The sequence below is a fragment of the Myotis daubentonii genome, chromosome X, assembly GCF_963259705.1.
Source record: "Myotis daubentonii chromosome X, mMyoDau2.1, whole genome shotgun sequence".
Classification (NCBI taxonomy): domain Eukaryota; kingdom Metazoa; phylum Chordata; class Mammalia; order Chiroptera; family Vespertilionidae; genus Myotis; species Myotis daubentonii.
Genome location: NC_081861.1, coordinates 124,841,252 through 124,864,502, shown reverse-complemented (window position 1 = coordinate 124,864,502; position 23,251 = coordinate 124,841,252). Strand labels below are relative to the sequence as shown.

Sequence of the window (23,251 nt, the reverse complement as noted above, 5' to 3'; positions counted from 1 at the left end):
ATGTTGGTAAATTCCACTACATTTCTTGTCTTCCAAAAATAATGACATTGTTGACACACAAAAGAAATTTGTATGTCTTTTTTTAAAATATATTTTTATTGGTTTCAGAGAGGAAAGGAGAGGAAGACAGAGATAGCAACATCACTGATGAGAGAGAATCATTGATCGGCTGCCTCCTGCACACCCTCTACTGGGGATCAAGCCTACAACCCAAGCATGTGCCCTGATCAGGAATCCATCCATGACCTCCTGGTTCATAGGTCGACACTCAACCACTCAATCATGTCAGCCAGGCTGTATGTCTTTTTTTAAAATGTAGACAATGTAAAGAATATAAAAAATAAAACTAGAACCACACAAAATCCTTCCACCTAAAGATAATTATAATAAATATTTTTGTATATAGCATTCTAGACATTTCCACATGCATAAAAATTCCCCCATAAAATTTTAATCTCAATAATATCTTGTAATTAAGTTGCATGTTACAGAATAGTCATGGGGATGTAAAGTACAGCATAGCGAATACAGTTAATAGTATTCTAATAACTGTGTATGGTGTCAGATGGATACAATATTTATCAGGATGATCACGTACTAAGTTATATAATGTCTCATCACTGGGGTGCACACCTGAAACTATATAATATTGTATTTCAACTGTAATTGAAAAATAAAAAATGATTTAAATTTTTAAAAATAATATCTTGTAATTTTTAAGAATTTTAAGTGTGCATAGAAAATAATATCACTTACCAATTTTGTCCACCAGGGCTGTAACTATCGATAAAGGAGACATCTTAGCTTCATGAACTTTGGTGTGCATGTAGCAAATAAGAACTGTAGGAAAACAGAAGAGAACCAAATAAAAGCAAAATAGAATTACTTCTCAACATTTACAATTCACTCCTGAGATCTAGAAAAAGTCTTATATTGTTTTGAAGACCCAACCCCCCATGTCCCACTTGTGGTCTTATCCTATGACCCAAGACTTTTATACATTGAAGAAATCTGCGGATCCTCTAATCTAACTGTCCAATCAGTTTCTGATTTGGTGAGGAAATTGAAGCCCAAAGCATAGGCCGATCAGGTGGCTTGTCACCAGTCCAGAAAGACACAGTGCCGTCAAAGAAAGACCCCAGCACACAAGTCTGATGGCATCAGACATCTTCAGAAAAGAAAAACAATCACAGGGACTCAGCTACCTGTTTTTCTCCTGACTCTTTCTTAATCATGAAGCAATTAATTCACTCAGCATTACCCCACCTTCCCCATAACACTCTGTGGCTATCTGTATATTTTCCATCACTTAGCAACCATTTGTATGTGCCAAGTATGGTTCTAGGCACCTTCTGTATTTTGTGGCCTCCCTGCTTCCCCCATGATTCATTCAAATGTTTACCACCAACAGGACTGGGTGTGTGCTCAGTAAGTATTAGCTGTGTGACAATGAATTCTTCCATCCATGTACCTGCTAAAGGACGCACTGGGGGAATGAGAAGCTAAAGGCAAAGAAATTCCATTTAAAAGCCTTTGTGGTACCCCGCCCCCCAAAAAAACACACATAGTCGTCTAAGAGCAGTGGAAATAAAGAGAAAAGATCTAAGAGCTAAGAAGAAGGGAGACTTGACTAAAGCCAGGTTTCCAGCTGGCATGAATGAAGATGGTATACCATTCACTGAAAAAGATAATACAGGAAGAGGAAAAGGGGCTGTTTTCCACATGTTGAATTCAAGAAGCCTCTGGCCCATCTAAATGAAGATGTCCAGGAGATAGGACAAACTGGTCTAGAACTCAGAAAAGTAGGCCAGGAAATGTACCTTCCTAAGTACAGTGGGGCCTTGACTTACGAGTGTCCCGACTAAGGAGTTTTTTGAGATACCATCTGTCTCTTGGCTGATTTTTTGCATTGAGTTGATAGAGTAATTTGAGTTAACGAGCTCCTTAACAAGCTCGGTCTTGGAACAAATTAAACTCGTAAGTCAAGGCCCCACTATATTCCCCATACTTTATCAACTAAAGCATGGGGAGTAAAGGAGATGATTTCTAGAGAATGTGAAAATAACCAAAAAAAGGGGGGGCAGAAGACAAAACCCTGAGGGTAACTGACATTTAAGGGATCAACAGAGACAGAGGAGCCTACACAGGAGAAGAGGAAGGAGCAACCCGAGAGACAGGAGGAACTGGCACCTGAGCCCAAGGACAAGTCTGACAGCAGTAGGAGCCGCAAAGGAGCTGAGTAAGCCCTGAAGAGTAGATCATGCAATGAGGGGGCCAATGGAGAGCTTGGCAAGAGCAGTTCAATGGCATAAGGAGAAACCAGAACATGGAGGGTTGGGAAATAACAAGAGGTCAGGAGAAAGAGGCAACAGGAGCATATGATTTTTTCTAGTTCTTTCCAGAAAGTTAGTTCTGAAGTGAAAGAGACAGCTGGAGAGTGTTAGAGGGAAGTGAATTTTGCCTACTTTTCATTTTAAGATAAAAGAGGCTTAAAGCCCTAACCGGTTTGGCTCAGTGGATAGAGTGTTGGCCTGTGGACTGAAGGGTCCCAGGTTCGATTCCGGTCAAGGGCATGTACGTTGGCTGCGGGCACATCCCCAGTAGGAGGTGTGCAGGAGGCAGCTGATGGATGTTTCTCTCTCACCGATGTTTCTAACTCTTTATCCCTCTCCCTTCCTCTCTGTAAAAAATCAATAAAATATTTTTTTTAAAAAGAGAGACTTAAAGACGTAATAAGGCAAGTTCCTTGAAGAAATGGAAGAAATAGGATCAAGTAAACAGGTGAAAGGGATTGGCCACCAATAGGAGGTAATGAAGAAAAAACAGGGGAGTTTGTAAATTTAGGGACACTTATGTAAATCAAAGTCAAACGTGTGTGTTTAATTTTCTTAAAGGCCATTAAGAAATTGTAACCTGGTTTATTTAACCTGACGACAATAGTAGCTAGGTGTAAGCCTAACAATGGACTTACGTCTATATTTTTTAAGTTATTAAAGCCTTTCTTTAAACCCTTTCCCATAGTTCAATCCACAAGTCATTAGTTAGGAGTAAACAAGGTCGCCCAGAGCAGGATGTTGAAAGCCAAGTGGGGTCAGGAGGACAAGCAGAGAGGTAACAAGAGCGATGGCCCAGCATGGTGACCCTGAGTACAATGAGGACAGTGACCTGCAGAAAGGGACTTGCATGGAGTAGGCCCCAGTGAGGGGAGCAGCCATGAGAGGGAGGGATGGCAGAGATATGGCATTGGCTACATCCAGGGGAACCAATCAAGTAAGTAAAATATTAAGGATAATGGAGCCAGTTGGAGAAAGGAATTACAAATATGAAAAGGAAAGAAATAACAATGAAACTGTGGTGTGGAATTGGAACTATCAGTATGAACCCCTGGTTTTCACACAGAAACAGACAGATAGATAAACACAGAGGTAAATGTATGTATGTGCATACATTCCCCAGCTCATTCAATGAAAGGGCATGGGGACAGTCATACCCCAGCAGCAATGACCACTCCCCTCCCAGCACCCAGACCTTGGTTTCTAAATATCATTCTCCATCCCGGCCGGTGTGGCTCAGTGGTTGAGCATCAACTCCAGAACTAAGAGGTCCCCGGTTCGATTCCTGGTCAGAGCACATGCCCGGGTTATGGGCTCAACCTTCAGTAGGAAGCATGTGGGAGGCAGCTGATCAATGATTCTCTCTCATCCATGTTTCTATCTATCTCCCTTCCTTGCTCTTTAAAATAAACATTTAAAATAAATAAATAAATATTCTCCACTAAAAAGAACCAGGGCTGATTCCAGGACTGGGGCAGGGAAAGTACAAGTGAACCTAGAACAGTGATGGCGAACCTTTTGAGCTTGGCGTGTCAGCATTTTGAAAAACCCTAACTTAACTCTGGTGCCGTGTCACATATAGAAATGTTTTTATATTTGCAACCATAGTAAAACAAAGACTTATATTTTTGATATTTATTTTATATATTTAAATGCCATTTAACAAAGAAAAATCAACCAAAAAAATGAGTTCGTGTGTCACCTCTGACACGCGTGTCATAGGTTCGCCATCACTGACCTAGAACATCTTGCCATGTCACAGAAAGACAGAAAGTGCTCAAAAAATGATAGGGACACATCAAGAAAAACCCACAAAAGCTAGCTTGAATGGATTAGGCCAGTCCTGGGACAATTAGAGTATCTAAACAGATGATAGTACAGGTAACATATTATAACCCATTCAATAAAATAGGAATCCCTGAGTCCATATTGATTTTATTTCCCTCCTCCTCCTCCTCCTCCTCCTCCTTCCCCTTCCCCTCCTCCTCCTCTTCTTCTTTTTTTGTTAATCCTCACCCAAGAATATTTTTCCAGTGATTTTTAGAGCGAGTAGAATAGAAGGCAGGGGGAGAGACACAGAGAGAGAAACATTGATGTGAGAGAGACACATCAATTGGTTGCCTCCCACATGTGTCCCAACCAGGACAGAAGATAGAGCCTGCAACCAAGGTACGTGCCCTTGACCAGAATCAAACCCAGGACCCTTCAGTCCGCGGGCCGATGCTCTATCCACTGGGCCAAACTGGCTAGGCCCATATTGATTTTAAAGTAGTAAGTTGAAAGTCTGATGAGGAATAGGATATTTACAAGGTCCCAAAGTACCTCCCTTCAAAGTACTTATTAGTTACAAAGGAGAAAAAGAGTAACTTCAGTGAAGAAGCCTGGCAAACACCACCTTCAACAAGGAATCAAAGTTAACATCACGGTAATGGGGCAAATCAGAATCATGTACCACTTGATAAGACGCAATAAAAATACAGCATCCCTTCTGTGACATTCCTGCCAAAGATGCACATCCTCAATCTAAACTTGGGGAAGCATCAAACAAACCCAAATGGAGAGAAATTCCACAAAAGTAGTGGCCTATAAACTTCAAAAGTGTCAAGGTCATAAAAGTCAGAGAAAGACAGGAACTATCCCTGACATGACAACTAAATGCAACATATGATTCAGAGCTGGATCCTTCCACTATAAAGTCCCATGGGTGAAAGTTGAATGGCGTCGAAGGACTAGACCCGTGGTCAGCAAACTGCGGCTCGCGAGCCACATGCGGCTCTTTGGCCCCTTGAGTGTGGCTCTTCCTAAGCCTTAGGAGTACTCTAATTAAGTTAATAACAATGTACCTACCTATATAGTTTAAGTTTAAAAAATTTGGCTCTCAAAAAAAATTTCAATCATTATACTGTTGATATTTGGCTCTGTTGACTAATGAGTTTGCCGACCACTGGACTAGACAATGTAATGTACCAATGTTAACTTCTTGATGTTAATGATTGTATTGTGGTTCGGTAAGAGAAGGACCTTATTGGTAGGAAACAGACATGAAAATATTTGGGGATGATATGCATGTCAGCAACATACTCTTCCATGATACAGGGAAGAACAATTCTTTGTACTTGTTTGCAACTTTTCTGTAAATTTAAGACTTTTTAAAAAGTTATTAGAAAGAAAAAAAAGTTATTAGAAAGGAGAATTAATCAGTTTCTAACTGATAAGTAGGAGTCCACATTTTGGGGGGGAATTATGCCAATTCAGAGGTAGTAGCTGTTCTTTTTCTCCTCTTTTACAATATCCTCATCTGTGCAAGTTAATAAAAAATCCCTTTCTAGATATAGGATTCAATGTATTAGTCTAAGTATTTCAAAATACTAAAATAATACCAGTACCTCCTAAGCTGTCAAGATCCTCAAGAATCCTGCCAAATCTGTGAAATAAAGAAAACAGAATTAAGTGAAAATAAGTTCTGTAGAAATAAATAGCACACTTTGGGGTGATGAAAATGTTCCAAAATTAATTGTGGTAATGGCTGCACAATTCTCTGAATATACTAAAAACCATAGAATTGCACACTTTCAATAAGTGAATGATATCTCAAAGTTGCAATAAAGAAAGGAAATGAAATAAAGGCAAACAAACAACACAAATAAAAACAGTGCTATGTTACCTTACGGTATTTTGAACAGTCAAATATTTCTCTCGTAATTCAGGCTGACTGCCCAAAGGCAAGAGAACTTCAACATAACTGTCTTTCATTCTCCTAGGGGGCAGTGCTTCCTGTGACTTTGCCAAAAAACTACGAAGTAATTTTCTTTCCTCCATTGCTTTCATATGGTCTCTGAGAAGAAAGGACAAAAGCTTCATGAAACACAGGAGCAGTGCTGTCCCGCAACCCCAGTTGTACACAGGCCAGACAGGCACCATCAAAGGAGGAAAGAGGTCTGGGCCTACCTCATCTCCTCTTCCTTCCCTCCCTTCACACCTGCTACTTAGTGAAATTAAAATTTTCTGTTAACACTTCTTAGGCTAGTAGATAGGAAAAACATACTTATAAGTGATATGGATATACCCAAATGAACCATTTATGCACCCTCATCAAAAAGTGTATTCAAATAATAAAATATTTGAAATCAAAGTAAAAATATAGAGAGGGACACAATAGTATATATACATACATGGGTTAAAGAATGACATGGCCACTGAATTCCATATTCCCATTTCTCTACTTGACAGTTCTGATATTCTCTGTGCCCCAACTCTCTTATTTTCTCTTCTTCCTTTCTCTCTCTCTCTCTCTCTCTCTCTCTCTCTCTCTCTCTCTCCCTCCCTCCCTCCCTCCCTCCCTCCTCTCTCCCTCCCTCCCGCCAATTTCAGGAAAAAGATAGCAGAGGAAAAATCTAGTATATCCAAAAGAGGTATGGAAGGCAGAGCAAAAGGTAAAGAGGAAGAGAATATGAGGAGACAGAAAGGGAAGGAAAAAGAAGAGGCAATTAAGGTGGAAGAGAAGAGAGAGACAAGGGACTAGGAAACTAAAATGTCTACAATATCATTAAATAAGATATCTTTTTGCCCTAGCTGGTTTGGCTCAGTGGATAGAGCATCGGCCTGCAGACCAAAAGGTGCCCAGTTCGATTCTGGTCAAGGGTATGTACCTCGGTTGCAGGCTCCTCCCTGGCCCAGGCCCTGGTTGGGGCTTGTGCAGAAGGCAACCAATCAACGTGCTTCTCTCACATTGATATTTCTCTCTGTCTTTCCCTCTCTCTCCCATTCTCTCTAAAAATCAAGGGAAAAATGTCCTCGGGTGAGGATTTTAAAAAATAATAAAATAAGATGTCCTTTTAAGCTTCACTTATGAAGTATTTATTATTGCCAGAAAAGTTTAGCCTGCAAAAGATATAGGGGATAGAGGAATAAGTTAAATGGCACCAGGTAAATCCAGAATGTGGACCATTCTACAAGACAAATGGGTTGGCCTTAAAGTCAAGCTTGTGGTGATAAAAAAAAAAAAAAAGGGACAGAGGGATAACTATTATTCTAGATTAGGGGAGACTAAAGAGTCCTAACCACCAAATGCAATATGCAATCCTTTACTGGATTTTGATGGTTTGTTTTTGTTTTTGAAATATGTTTTTATTGATTTTTTTTTTAGAAAGTGAGGAAGGGAGGGGGATAAAGAGATAGAAATACTGATGAGAGAGAAACATCACTGATCAGCTGTCTCCTGCATGCCTCCTACTGAGGATCGAGCCCAAAACCCAGGCATGTGCCTGACCAGGAACTAAACTGATGACCTCTCGGTTGCTGGGTTAATGCTCAACCACTGAGACACACTGGCTGGGCTGGATCCTGATGCTTTTTAAAAAGCTAGACTTGCCGAAACCGGTTTGGCTCAGTGGATGGAGCGTCAGCCTGTGGACTGAAAGGTACCAGGTTCGATTCCGGTCAAGGGCATGTACCTGGGTTGCGGGAACTTCCCCAGTAGGAGATGTGCAGGAGGCAGCTCATTGATGTTTCTAACTCTCTATCTCTCTTCCTTCCTCTCTGTAAAAAATCAATAAAATATATTTTTTTAAAAAAAGCTAGACTTATGTGCAAACCTGGGCATTCTGGGAAAGCGATTTTAGGTGGGGGGGGGAGCTATAAAAGACATCTGAGGAACAGCTGAGGAATTATGAATATAAATGTGTAATATACTGCTAGGGAATTATTGTCAATTTCATTATGTTACAGACTGTCTTCCTTGTGGAAGATACATGACTACTGATTTTGTTACATAGGAGAATATATTTATGTATTGGAGATGTGTGCTGAAGTGTTGTAATAGCTATAATTAACTTAGAAACAGTTCAGCCAATTTGTGTATATTGGCAAATCTGGGGAAATGTTAATAAGCATCCAATCCAGATGGTCGGGACATAGGTATTCTTTTTCCTAGTTTTTAGAAAGGCGAAATTTTCCTGTAAAGAAGTCATTAGATGACTTTTATACCAACAATGGGTTATGATTTTTATTGACTTGAGAGAAGAAAAGGGGGGGAGGGAGGGAGGGAAGGAGGGGGAGAGAGAGAGAGACATTGATTTGTTGTTCCACTTATTTATGCATTCACTATTTGATTCTTGTATGTGCCCTGGCTGGAGATCAAACCCGCAACCTTGGCATATCAGGATGATGCTCTAACTAACTGAGCTATCAGGGCACCAACAATAGATTATTGCATGCTTAGTGATCACTTGAACTTTTTATCTCATTTTAGCCTCAAAATTCTGTGCACCAAGAGGAACATTATCCTATTTTACATCAGGAAAATACTGAAAGAGAAAGACTGTATAAGAACCTGGTTGCCCTAACCGGTTTGGCTCAGTGGATAGAGCATCAGCCTGCGGACTCAAGGGTCCCAGGTTCGATTCCGGTCAAGGGCATGTATCTTGGTTGCGGGCACATCCCCAGTAGGGAGTGTGCAGGAGGCAGCTGATCAATGTTTTACTTTCATCTTTGTTTCTAACTCTCTATCCCTCTCCCTTCCTCTCTGTAAAAAAAAATCAATAAAATATATTTTTCTTAAAAAAGAACCTGGTTAATTGTGAACTAACAAGATGCAATAAAGTAGTCAGACTGCATGAAATAGAAAAACCAGGAAACTTGGGTTCAAGTCCCAAACCCTAATAATGGTTGAATCTCTTGAAGTTTCTGTTTCATCATCCATAAAAAGGGATAGGAACATATGCCATAAGCCTTTCACAACTCTTGTTGAGAACCAGTGAAGTAATATACCTGAATGCACTTTGAAAAATGTGGAGTACAGCCCTGACCGGTTTGGCTCAGTGGATAGAGCGTCGGCCTGCGGACTGAAGGGTTCCAGGTTTGATTCTGGTCAAGGGCATGTATCTTGGTTGCGGGCACATCCCCAGTAGGGGGCGTGCAGGAGGCAGCTGATTGATGTTTCTAACTCTCTATCCTTCTCCCTTCCACTCTGTAAACAATCAATAAGATATATTTTAAAAAAAAAAGAAAAATGTGGAGTACATGTAAATCACATTATTTTATGGCAACAATGCATCAACTGATGAACATGTTGGAATGTTGATCTTCTCCCTCAAGTAAAAAAAGCACCTTTCAATCTATTTCCATACACAGCTCCTCCCTCCCCCACCCTACAATGAGACCATCAACTGACCCTAATTACAGCCTCACATACCACTTCAGGGATGAAAGAATGAATATGCAAGAGTGCGTACCTCCAGTTGGTAGATACTCCTACTATTTCCCGCAGCTTATCTCGAACTGAAACAAAAATAAAGAGGTCATCCCTTGAAACAAAGAAATATGAGAACGATGGCAACAAGTGCAAGAACTAAGAAAAGCGATCCATGCACTGAAAAGCTTTAAAGATCCATGAATTTTCATTTAATGCCACAAAAATAGCTCAGAGAAGGGTTCAGGTCTCTGCTTCCTGAAAACGTGAAACTATTGTCTCCTTAGCACAGAAAAGAATACCCTTGTGCCAATCACTAGGGTTTACATAAGCAAACAAAAAAGAATAATTCCAATTATTCATTGATGGGGCTATATCAGTGTTAACAGGAGTCCCTTTTTGATGGAGATACTAGGAACAAAATCCCCATCTATCTTATAGGCAGTAGATCAAATTAGTTCAGGAACTAACAATAATATCCAAATCTGAGTATCATTCGAATTGATTTCTCATATACTTACGTATACTATGCTAATTGTTAGAAAAGCCTAAGCCAGAAAAATGAAGCAAAAATGTAAATCAAGGGAAGGCAAAGAATGCAATTTAATTTTTGTTAATGCCCACTGCCCAAAAGTAGAAGAAAGAATTAGTATAAAAAAATAATCACTTGGTTGATACTAATTACCACACACACCATTATTCACGTGTAAAGGTGAAGATGCTATATGGATAAAGGGAAAATAAATTAGATAAGAAGTTGTGATTCAAAACTAAAAAATAAATCCTTAGGATTTCAAATAATGTGTTGAGTTCATGTTTTTTTTTCTAGCATTTAACAATATATATTCAAGTTACAGGAAATTAATGGTCCTTGTCCTTCAATAACTAACTGAGCAAAACCAAATATGGTAAGATTAACATGGGAAAATGGTTGATATATATATATATATTTTTTTTATTGATTTTCCACAGAGAGGAAGGGAGAGGGCCAGAGAGTTAGAAACATCGATGAGAGAGAAACACCAATCAGCTGCCTCCCACACCCCCCCACTGGGTATGTGCCCGCAACCAAGGTACATGCCCTTGACCGGAATAGAACCTGGGACCCTTGAGTCCACAGGCTGATGCTCTATCCACTGAGCCAAACCGGTTAGGGCATGGTTGACTTTTTTGTCAATTATATATATCCCATAAATTTGGTGCAAACTCTATAAAATAAATCATAGAAAATTACAAAAATTAATTAGTAAATTAGTATTATTTCTGATTTTTTTTCTCCTGAGTTCCTTAAATAAATGAACAGAAAGTACCTGGAACAGCATACAGACTACTGCTGCTCGCTAACATAAAACAATTATTACTAGTTTAGTCAGTGTAAGAAGAAAGGCCAGTGCTGAGGGCCAAAAAGGAAAGTAGAATTTTAAATTATATTTCTACATATATGTTTATGTAGACCTTTTAAAGAACCCACAATTTTTCCCTAGCTGGTTTGGCTCAGTGGATAGAGCATTGGCCTGCGGACTGAAGGGTTCCAGGTTCAATTCCGGTCAAGGGCACATGCCTGGGTTGCGGGCTTGATCCCCAGTAGGGGGCATGCAGGAGACAGCTGATCAATGCTTCTCTCTCATCATTGATGTTTCTATCTCTCTCTCCCTCTCCTTTCCTCTCTGAAATCAATGAAAATATATATTTTTAAAAACTTTAAAAAATCCACAATTTTAATTATAATGAGTACTCCTAAATTGATAAATACATCCATAACTTGCATATCAGATTAATAATTGAAATTAATTTCAATTAAACATGGATTAAACAGGGTCCCTCTAACAAAATGGTGTACTAAGAGCATTTAGTTGGTACAACTAAAGTACCCATCTCTTATTTATGCATTAGATTTCTTTTTTCTGTGTCTTCCTCTTCAGTACCTACACATGGGAAGTGGAAATCATTTAACTACTAAAAGAACTCAGTCCCCAAGGTTCTGAATGTGATTTCTACCCACAGCTATCCTGGTCATTTTATAAATAAGAAGTTTATGAAAGATCTACCTGTAGTATGCCTCATCTGCCCTGAATTATCTATCTACATGCCTCCCAAATAAAATAGGGTTTTTAACCACTTGAGTCTAAAAAGTAAACACCCTTGCCTTCATGAATGTGGAAGACTCTCTGTTTTTCAGGATTCTGGAACCCTTGAGTCAGTCCTCTGCCAGGAGTAAGCAGCCCCCTGCTCAAAGTACAAAGCCTGCAAAACAAGAATAAACACACTTATTTGTTTGTGGGTAGTTTTTATCACGCGCTAACAGGTGGCGCGGGCCATTTTTGCTAATTTTTTGCGCAAATGGCAACGTTTAGTAAAAATACAATAACTTTAGTTTACGTATTTATACGTTACCCACATTCTACCGCTAGTCTATAAAAAACGTATTAATACATGTCCCGCGCTCTACTACCAGTCAACGCTACCAGTCAACGTAAAACGTATAAATACGTTTCCTGCATACAATGTGTTAAAGTAGGTTCCATGGCTTCTCCCCTGGCAACCCCAAAGACCTGCGCCTCCTCCCAGAGCACTTGACTGTCCCACATCCTTAGCCTAATCATGCACCAAATAACAACATTTTGGTAACAACAGACCGCATATGTGACATGATATACCATATAGCCTAAGAGTGTAGTAAGCTATACCATCTAGGTTTGTGTTGTGTAAGTTCATTCTATCTATAATGTTCACACAACGACATAATCACCTAACAAAGCATTTCTCAGAACTATCCCTGTCATTAAGCAATGCATGACTGTACTGTATATTGTCTTCTAGGGGTCTATACTTATTTCTCCAGTGTATGCACATTTGCATATAAGGCTACTCTATAAATCATCTCTCCAACCAGAGTAAACATTTCTTTTTTTTATTTTTCAATTACAGCTTACATTCAATATTATTTTGTATTCGTTTCAGGTGTACAGCATAGTGGTTAGACAATCATATATTTTACAAAGTATTCCCCCGGTATTTTCAGTACCCACCATACATAGTTATTACAATAATATTGACTATATTTGCTTTGCTATACTTTACCTCCTGTGACTATTTTGTAACTACAAATTTGTACTTCTCAGTCCCTTCATGCTCACTACCCAGTCCCCCAAACCCCTTCTCCTCTGGCACCCATCAATCTCAGAGTAAATATTTTTTGTTTCTTTTTTTAAAATATTTTTATTGGCCCTAGCCGGTTTGGCTCAGTGGATAGAGCATCGGCCTGCAGACCAAAGGGTCCTGGGTTCAATTCTAGTCAAGGGCACATACATTGGTTGCAGGCTCCTCCCCACCATCAACCAATCGATGTATTTCTCTCACATCGATGTTTCTCTCTCTGTCTTTCCCTCTCTCTTCCACTCTCCCTAAAAACTCAATGGAAAAATATCCTTGGGTGAGGATTTAAAAAACATATTTTTATTGATTTTTACAGAGAGAGGAAGGGAGAGGGAGAGAGAGCAAAACATGGATCAGCTGCCTCTTCCACACCCCCTACTGGGGATCGAGCCCACAACCCAGGCATGTGCCCTAACCAGGAATTGAACTGGCAATCTTTCTGTGCACAGGACGACACTTAACCAACTGAGCCACACTGGCCAGGGCTCAGAGTAAATATTTTTTGAGCACAGAGACCAATTAGGTATCTAGCTACAAAACACATAAAAGATATCAACCAGGTTTAATGGATTTATTCTTGCTCTTTCTATTTTATTAGCTTCAGAAGCCCAGAATTGATTTGGTAAATGAATAAATTATGAACATGTTTTTTCATTATCACACCATATTTCCTCAACAGATAAGCTAAACCCAATTATAAGTTTACCAACTTTGAAAACAGAATTAACCCTTTCCAGATTCAAAGACAGTATTTATTTCACTTAGGCAGAAATTTTCTAATCCCCAATGAAATAAAATAAAAGCTAATTATCCAAATGTGCCTACCCTATTCTCCCAAAATAAGTTATTTAAGTTGATTTTTATTATTCACTATTGCTTTACATGTTGACTCCTAGCCATACACAGTCATATCACGAATAACACATATATAGTATCAGGGATTGACAAACTGATCTGTTGAGAGCACAGGTAAAGAAGACAAGGTATTAAAGAGGTCATGATCCCTAAATACTGTTACTCACTCTAGCTCAAGTTACTAGTAAATTCTTACTACCTAGTACCAGAACAAGTGATGACACCCCCCGCCCCAACATAAAGTATATTTTTCATTTTCTTTAGTGCCCAACTTCACTATAGATTTCTCTCTAGAATTATATACAGCATTCAGGAAAATTCTCTCAGTAAAAATATTTGGTAAGACCTACATGTAACTCCTTAGCCATCCAGTCATCACACTAGCTGTGATACAACCCCTGCTGGCCCACTAAGATCAGAACACTTGTTGGAGTATTTGGGGTTTGGGTTTTGTGTTTATTCCTTTTTTAAAATATATATTTATTGATTTCAGAGAGGCAGGGAGAGGGAGAGAGAGATAGAAACATCAATGATGAGAGAGAATCATTGATCGGCTGCCTCCTATACGCCCCACAGTGGGTATTGAGCCAGGAATCAAACCCGTAACCTCCTGGTTCATAGGTTGACACAACCACTGAGCTATGGCAGCCAGGACTTGTGTTTATTCTTTAATCAAATAAGTAATAAGTCTCTCTACCTTATATATTTTGGCTTTATTTTTTTTCCACAATAAACCTTCCACTTCTGTACTTTTATATGTATATTAATATTTCAGTCTTCTAAGTCTTGACCTTCTAGTTTGCATTTTCTCAGAACATGCATTTTCTTTTGTTCTCACTGTTTCACTTTACGTATTTTCTGTAGGTTCAAATCCCTTATTGAAGGAAACAGTCCTCCTTCTGCCTTCTCAGACACTAGCATTCTGCAACTGAATGTATTGGATTTTAAAAAGTTCACTGGAGAAAGCTAATATTGTAACAGTGGGCAACTGTAACTCACCCCACCACTGTTCTGACATTGTTTCTGTAAATGCTGACTCAGACTAATATGTAGCTTATAGGTAAACAGCGTCCTATATAATAAAGAGGTAATATGCAAATTAACCACCACGCCCTCACAAGATGGCTGCCTAAGACCAGGACAGCAGGGGGGTTAGTGAGGGACGACCAAACAACTGAACTGCAGGCTGCGTGGGGCAACCAGGCCGGCAGAGGGGCCATGAGGGGTGACCAGGCCAGCAGAGGGGGGGGGGCAGTAAAAGGCAACCAGACTGGCGGGGGGGGGGTGGAGTTAGGGGCGACCAGGTAGGCAGGCAGGTGAGCAATTAGGAGCCAGCAGTCCAGGATTGTGAGAGGGATGTCCGACTGCCGGTTTAGGCCCAATCCTAAACTGGCTGTCAGACATCCCCCAAGGGGTCCCAGATTGGAGAGGGTGTAGGCTGGGCTGAGGGGACCGCCCTCCCCCTGCCCCTCCCCCCCCCGCACGAATTTCGTGCACCAGGCCTCTAGTGTTTGTATAAGAATCCTAGGAACTAACTTCAGAAGATAGAGACTCTGACATTCAGTCATCACGGCTCTAGAATTGCTGACCTTCAACAGTAAAACCAGGATGATATAAGACCAGGATGATGTAAAACCAGGATGATATAAAACCAGGATGACACACACCAGACCATCACCTGAACAGAATGAACTGTATTGGCCTGCATGTAGAGAACTTTTCAACCTCCTCCCCTTGATCTCTGTTCTGCTTTCCCTCTCCCTCCTTATAAAAACCTCTTCCTGCACTGAAGTGTGAAGATGGGCTTTGGACAAAAGTGGCCAACACCTGAATAAACCTCTTTCTTTTTTCACCAGCATCTGTCTCATGCGTATGGCTTTTGTGGCGATATGCAGCCGAACCTTGATTTCAGTTACAATATTTCTCATTGCTACTATTAGCTGAAAGAGCAAAATATCATGCCCTCAAAATCTTAACTAGCAGTTATAATAGATGCATTAGATGCTCCCAATATAAGAAATAAGACCTGACTCTGAGTAGCTAAATATATTGAATATGCATGCATCACAAAGTAATGGGAGGTATATAACCATCTCATAAACTGGGTAAATATACATATACATAAGCATTTTTGTTTTGTTACAAGAAGAGACAGCATTTTCTGAAGAGTGATGAAAACCATCCCATGCTGCCTGAGTGATAGGCAGTACAGTACAGAGGTTAAGAGCCTGAACATGCTGTTTGTTAGAAGAGTGACCTTGGGCAAGTTATCTGACCTCTCTGAGCTTCAGTTTCCTCATCTGTAAAATTGGGAAACTAATAGCACTTATCCCATAGGATTGTCATAAGGATAAAGAAGCTATCATGTTGCCCTAGCTGGTTTGGCACAATGGATAGTGTTAGCCTGTGGACTGAAGGGTCCCAGGTTCGATACCGGTCAAGGCACATGCCTGGGTTGCGGGCTTGATCCCAGTGTGGGACATGCAGGAGGCAGCCAATCAATGATTCTCTCTCATCATTGATGTTTCTATCTCTCTCTCCCTCTCCCTTCCTCTCTGATATCAATAAAAATATATATTAAAAAAAAGAAGTTATAAGCCAAACCAATGGACATGGACAACGGGGGGATGGGAGCATGAGTTTGTGTGTGGGGGGGAGGTTGGGGGTTAATGGGGGGGATGAGGACACATTTGTAATACCTTAACTAATAATAAAAAAAAAGAAACTAATTTTGTAACTACTATAAAAAACAAAACAAAAAAAAGACAAAAAAAAACAACTATGGATAAGAACCAGCACAATAAATTAGAGAAAAAGCCAAAAAAAAAAAAAAAGAAGTTATCATGTTAAACCCTTAGAAGCGTGCCTGATACACTAGCAAAGTCCTCAAAAACATAACAACAATAAAAACACCCACATCAGCTATTACTATTGCAGAAAGTCATGCTTCACCAAAGTCTCCCCCAAAAGTAAAAAAGGACCAGAAATTTAGAAAGCATAAGCTAGGCACTATGATGGGCCATATCTGAATTGTGAACCAAATGGAGTTGATGGATGTAGAGAAACACTTGAGACAAATTATTTGGAAAACTGCGGTCCTGCAACCTTGTTCTTTGTATATTGCCTTAAAAATTTTGGAGATATACCCCTGTAACAGAACAAAGGCATAACTTGAATACTTTAAAAAATTGTTGACTCATCAAAAAATGGTATAAAAAATTTCTATTGCTCTTGAACATTCAGCTTATGATAACTTCCAATTTAGTATTCTATCTACTGATAATCTGATGAAAATTGATATATAAAAATGGTATATACTATTTCAGAAGGTTCACAGACCACCCCCTTTTGACACCCCCATAAGGCTCTTATATTTAAAAATTCTGCCGAAACCGGTTTGGCTCAGTGGATAGAGCGTCGGCCTGCGGACTGAAGGGTCCCAGGTTCGATTCCGGTCAAGGGCATGTACCTGGGTTGCGGGCACATCCCCAGTGGGGGGTGTGCAGGAGGCAGCTGATCGATGTTTCTCTCTCATCGATGTTTCTGACTCTCTATCTCTCTCCCTTTCTGTCTGTAAAAAATCAATAAAATATATTAAAAATAAAATAAAATAAAAATTGTGATTCAGATCAACCTCCTGAAAAACATGAAGTTCAAAGAATTAGATGATTTTTCCCAATGTCAGTCAACTAGAGAGAGAGCAGTTCTTCTGATCCCTCTTCCATACGTACTTATGCAGTTGCTCTTGTCACAATCTCAGCTACTTCCCTTTATATATGCAGCAGTGAGGAAAAGGGAGGGAGAATGATTTCATCATTACCCAACACCCAGGCACCCCAGGGTAACTGGCTTATTCCCTGAGAAGACTTCAGACGTTTAAGAGCAAAACCCCTAGGTCAGTGGTTCTCAACCTTCCTAATGCCACGACCCTTTAATACAGTTCCTCATGTTGTGGTGACCTCCAACCAGAAAATTATTTTCGTTGCTACTTCATAACTGTAATTTTGCTTCTGTTATGAATCGTCATGTGAATATCTGATATGGAAGATGTATTTTCATTGTTACAAATTGAACATAATTAAAGCATAGTGATTAATCACAAAAACAATATGTAATTATATATGTGTTTTCCGATGGTCTTAGGCGACCCCTGTGAAAAGGTCGTTCGACCCCCAAAGGGGTCATGACCCACAGGTTGAGAACCGCTGCCCTAGGCCTTTAAAAGAAACTGTCAAAAGGCTTTTGGGGCCGAAACCGGTTTGGCTCAGTGGGTAGAGCGTTGGCCTGCGGACTGAAGGGTCCCGAGTTCAATCCCGGTCAGGGACATGCACCTTGGTTACGGGCATATCCCCAGTGGGAGATGTGCAGGAGGCAGCTGATCAATGTTTCTGTCTCATCGATGTTTCTAACTCTCTATCTCTCTCCCTTCCTCTCTGTAAAAAAATCAATAAAATATATTTTTTTAAAAAAAGGCTTTTGGGGAAACTCAGGCCCTAGCGCTCCCCGATTGAATCTTTCCAACGAAAGAAGACCAAGGAGCCCGAGCTCTCCACGGCTTGCTTAAGGAGTCACATAAGTGTCTTGGCTCTGTTCTGGATCCCAAGCTTAGGGTGGGTGTCTGGGAAGAATTTTTTCAGTACAGTAACAGGCAATGCCATTCTCACCCTCCACTCTGAAGGAATGCTTCAATTTAGAAATAAACAAATTCGTGTGGCTCTTTTGTGAATGGGAGGAAAAGAAGCTACAGAGATCGCCCACCAGTCCAATAACGTAATCATCTTGGACAGTCCATATTCATTGATGAACTCTTTCTCTTAGGCACTAAGGAGTACCGTCTTAGGTTTCAATAGGACTCATGAGGAAGGAATGCAAATTTATGTGTATTCATTGCAAAGAAAGGGGACTTCCAAATTGGGGGAAGAGGAGATCAAGAAAGGTTTCCTGGAAGAAGGCACATGGGCAAGGCTGTGGAGTTTGTAGAGGGCCTTTCAGATGATGTCCAAATGTGGTCCTTCCTTTTTTTAAAAATCTTTATTGTTGAAAGTATTACATATGTTCCCCTTTTCCCCCTTGTGGTCCTTCTTTTAACCTGACTTTAAAGCTGTCTTCAAATAGTATAAAAAAGGGTGCTTTTTAAATGCTATAAACAAGAGACACACACACAGAAAACTTTTCTCAAGTGATAGCAAGGTCCACAGAGACCCCCTAAGAGAGAACCAGGCCCCCCCCCAAGATAATTGAGGGGGATCACTGTCAGAAGTACTGTGGGCCACACCAGAGGGGCCGGGCGGGGCACCTGTAGCTGGATGATTCCAGAAGGTAGAATGGTAAAGAGCCCCCTGGGGCCCAGACAGGCAGAAAGAACTTGAACAGCTGGAGTGCTCCAGTGAAGGGGTTTGGGCGAGAGCCAGCCACCCTGAAATCTACAGCCTGAGGCTTCATCTGGGTAAGCTGGGATGATGACATTTACAAAATAGCATCCTCTCTTCGTCCAAGTGACCCAATCAAAGCCCCCGCCCGCTTGCCTTGCTGCTCATTAAAGGTAAAGTCGCAGTCAGCACCAGGGGCCCTCGTCATACAGTCCTGAGAGTCCAGTAAGTACCCTACATTACAACACACTTAAGTCTGAGTCCAAGTAGGCCAAGCACTTAACCCTAAAAATGTTCTCCAAAGGAGGGCAAAGGGCTGAAAAGGTAATATGGGACTCCAAATACCAGCTTTCTGATAAGGGGCTACCCCCAAACCACACCCAGGATGAGCAAACGTAAAGGAATTTCAGGGAACACCCAACTTCCTCCCTTAAAGTGCCGCTTCGCTATTAATATCACACTCAAAGCCACAAGACGCTAAGGTGGGGAGCGCCGTGCCCCACCCCAGGCCGGCGCACCCGCTCCCGGCGTGGTCCCGGCAGGCGGGCGCCCTTCTCCTTCCAGCCTCACGTTCTGCCCAAATGCCCACGCATTCGTGCCGCCCGCCGCCAACCCCGCCCTTCCGCCCGGGCCCGCTAGCAGCGCCGGGGGCAGGCGTGGGCGCCCCCCAACAAGCCACGTCAGGCCCCCGGCCACCTACCGCAGCGCCACAGGCCTCATCGCGCTCCGCCGCTGTGCACGTGACCAGAGACCCGGGCCCGGCGGAGGGAAGCAGAAGCGAGGATAAGGGCGAGAGCAAGTGCGACAGCGAGCGCCACGGCGACCAGAACTCGCCGCCCAGGCCGACCGCACCCCGGCCGCCCGGCCCTCCGGGGGCGGACCCCTCCACCCACGCGGCCTGGGGGCGGGGCCTCGCTGCCAAGGGGCGGGGCCACGCTAGGCCTGCAGCTCAGCTCATTGGCGGGAAACTGGAGTCCGTCTCCGTGGAACTGCCCACTCTAGCAGCCTCAGGCTGGCCATGGTGGATTAAATGCACCGCGGAGCGTGGTCAGGGGTATGAGGTGGAGGCGAAGTGCTGCCGGGTCCTTAGAGCTTGTCCCCATTATCCCTCTTTGCTGAAAGCCGGGCGACTTTGACGGCCACGCCTCGCCTCCCCGTCCATCTTGTTCTTAGCTGTACGTTGTCATCTTCTAGGCATTTTTCCAAACTACTGATGCCTGGGCCCCACCCTGTGGAGACTTGATTTAGTTAAGTCAGGGGTGTGGCCTAGTCTTAAGGATGTGTCTGAAGGAGCCCCAGGTGATGCTAAAGTAAGCGAAGGTTGAGAACCACTGCCCTGAAGGGGAAAAAATCCGTTCCTCTTCTGATCTCAGCCTGACCCCTAGTGTTGACAAGGTAGAGATCTAGGCCGGGCCAGAGAAATTCAAGGTCACACCCTTATGATTTTACCCTAGGACCTTATTCTGCATTTCATTCAACAAATTCTTTTTGTTTTTAATTTATTGATCTTTTACAGAGCGGAAGAGAGAGGGATAGAGAGTTAGAAACATCAATGAGAGAGAAACATCGATCAGCTGCCTCCTGCACATTCCCCACCGGGGATGTGCCCACAACCAAGGTACATGCCCTTGACCGGAATCGAACCTGGCACCCGTCAGTCCGCAGGCCAACACTCTATCTGAGCCAAACCAGTCAGGACTCATTCAACGACTTCTTACTGGGCTGTTTGCAATGCGCCAGAACGTCGTTGCAGATGCTGGGGATGCAAAAAAACTGATAAAAAAAATTCCTGCTTTTTGGGGGCTTAATTAGCAGGAAAGGAAAACAAGTCAGCAAGCAAGTTAGCAAATAACATTTCAAATGTAGGAAAGTGGTCTAAAGAGGAAATAAAATAAGGTGATGAGAGGGTGTCTTTTGAAGAGATGGTAATTTCCTGGAAGGCAGGGTCCATGTTGTGTTTCTTCTGAAATCCCATGCTTACCAAAAATGTTCCAATTTTAATTAAACTGGCTTTTTATTCTCTTAATATGTCTTTATTGATTTCAGAGAGAAGAAGGAAGAGAGAGATGGAAACATCAATCAACTGCCTACTGAGGATCCAGCCAATAACCAGGCCATATGCCCTGACTTTGGATTGAACTGTGGATCTCCTGGTGCATGGGATGACACTTAACCCACTGAGCCACACCAGCCTGAGTAATCAGGCTTTTTAAAAAATCATTTTAGCCTTTGCTGGTTGCTCAGTGATTAGTGTAGGCTTATGGACTGAATGGTTGTGGGTTCAATTCTGGTCAAGGACACATACCTCGGTTGCTAAAAAATAAATGGAAAAAGATATCCTCGGGTGTGGATTAACAAAAAAATAATCTATACTAATAAAAGAGTAATATGCTAATTAGACTGAGTCAACTGGCCATCTTCTGGACGTCTGGCTTCCTTCTGGTGGTGGGGGCCGAGGCAGAAGCAGTTAGGGGTGACCAGGCCAGCAGGGGAGAGCACTTAGAGGCAACCAGGCCAGCAGGAGAGGGCAGTTGGGGGCATTAAGCAGGCAGGCAAGTGAGTGGTTAGGAGCCAGTGGTCCTGGATTGCGAGAGGGATGCCCACAGGGATCGGGCCTACACTGGCAGTCAGACATCCCCCGAGGGGTCCCGGATTGGAGAGGGTGCAGGCCAGGCTGAGGAACACCCCCTCCACACCCCACCCCCGTGCACGAATTTCGTGCGCCAGGCCTCTAGTAATTTCATAATTACAAATGGAAGATGGTTTTTGGCTTTCTCTTTCCTCGCCACCCATTTTTCCCTTTGATCAGGCTGGCATCCAGAACACTCTCCTTTTGGCCTGCAGGGATGTCTCCTTTATTTTGGTTCAGATTGTCTGCACCTGTTCAGTGATGGTTTTGTTTTGCTTTGTGTTAGCTATACTTCTTTATACTGCGCCACACCTAACACAGTGCAATAAATATTTTATTGAATTATACTCTTCGGGTTTTTTGTTTTTATTTGAACTTTTCAGTTGAGGTGACGGGAAGTTCAGGGAGAAAAATTAAGTTCAAGAGAGTTTTCCAGGTTACATACATGGTATAACAATGGGTACGGAAAGCTTATAATTTGTGTGCAATCAAGTCACCTTTCAGGCAGACATATTCTCGTTGGTGTGTAAACAGTATCAATTTGGACTGGAATTGCTGGAAGCAGGCTGTCCTTTGTGCGCTGGCTTCAGTCTTTTTTCTTCTGTATAATGCAGTGATGGCGAACCTTTTGAGCTCGGCGTGTCAGCATTTTGAAAAACCCTAACTTAACTCTGGTGCCGTGTCACATATAGAAATTTTTTTATATTTGCAACCATAGTAAAACAAAGACTTATATTTTTTATATTTATTTTATATATTTAAATGCCATTTAACAAAGAAAAATCAACCAAAAAAAATGAGTTCGTGTGTCACCTCTGACACGCGTGTCATAGGTTCACCATCACTGGTATAATGGCTTTCTCCGTGTGACAAAAGAAGCTCCATCTTACAACCACAGTCACGTGCATAGACATTGACCCCAAAATCTGCATCCCAAGTACAAAAAGTCTTGAGAAGAGATTCATTGGCCCAAAAGGTCTACATTTGAAATGTTACTTGCTAACTTGCTTGCTGACTTGTTTTCCTTTCCTGCAAGGTAAGCCCCAAAAGGCAGGAATTTTTTTTATCAGTTTTGTTGCATCCCTAGCATCTGCAACGACACTCTGGCACATTGAAACCCCGCTGGACTGGTTAACTATGGCAGCAGGGAAAGGTCTTATGATTGGCCCATTTGACTTCTCAGAAACCCCCTCAACCCAGACCCATTGCCAGGTCAGAATCTACTAACATGGCTATTTCCATAAGTAGCCACTGTGACGGGGATATTAAGCATTTTTAGGAAAAAGAGTACTAAGCGCCCAGCTGGCATGACTCAGTGGTTGAGCATCCACCTATGAACCAGGAGGTCGCAGTTTGATTCCTGGTCAGGGCACATGCCCGGGTTGTGGGCTTGATCCTCAGTGTGGGGCATGCAGGAGGCAGCTGATCAATGATTCTCTTTCATCATTGATGTTTCTATCTTTCTCTTCCTCTCCCTTCCTCTCTGAAATCAATAAAATATGTATTTTTTAAGAGTACCAAGCAGCCAATCTTACAGGTGTCCACTGCAGGAGTTATTTAAAGAGGAAAAATGATCTTATCACTTAGCTCAAATATCTCAGTCCTAAGCTCGGAGGACCCCAGCTAAAACCTAGCTGCCCAGAATTCATCCATGTGTCTACGGTTATTTCAACTGGCAGCATGCATAAATTATTAAAACAGCTTAGCAACCCTGATTTCT

At 41.8% G+C, this 23,251-nt stretch overlaps 1 protein-coding gene and 1 long non-coding RNA gene across 5 annotated transcripts in view; one reads left to right on the top strand and one right to left on the bottom strand.

The window, feature by feature from the left end:
• The window catches only part of ACOT9 (acyl-CoA thioesterase 9), a 33,458-nt gene extending 13,699 nt beyond the window's left edge, over positions 1 to 19,759 (bottom strand). The window contains exons 1-7 of one of the 4 annotated variants that reach the window (XM_059679614.1): positions 19,603 to 19,759; positions 11,669 to 11,766; positions 10,217 to 10,243; positions 9,566 to 9,611; positions 5,998 to 6,168; positions 5,720 to 5,757; positions 757 to 840 (exon numbers count right to left, since the gene is read on the bottom strand). In XM_059679614.1, coding sequence (XP_059535597.1) covers positions 757 to 840; positions 5,720 to 5,757; positions 5,998 to 6,168; positions 9,566 to 9,611; positions 10,217 to 10,243; positions 11,669 to 11,766; positions 19,603 to 19,622 — 484 coding nt within the window. In that variant the 5' untranslated portion in view covers positions 19,623 to 19,759. The other 3 variants (XM_059679615.1, XM_059679616.1, XM_059679617.1) reach the window with 3 other exon arrangements.
• A 143-nt stretch (positions 19,760 to 19,902) lies between these two features.
• On the top strand, positions 19,903 to 22,377 carry LOC132224420 (uncharacterized). Its single transcript, XR_009450676.1, has 3 exons — positions 19,903 to 20,077; positions 20,949 to 21,375; positions 21,408 to 22,377. It is a non-coding gene; the product is annotated as an uncharacterized LOC132224420 (long non-coding RNA).
• The last annotated feature ends 874 nt before the right edge of the window (positions 22,378 to 23,251 follow it).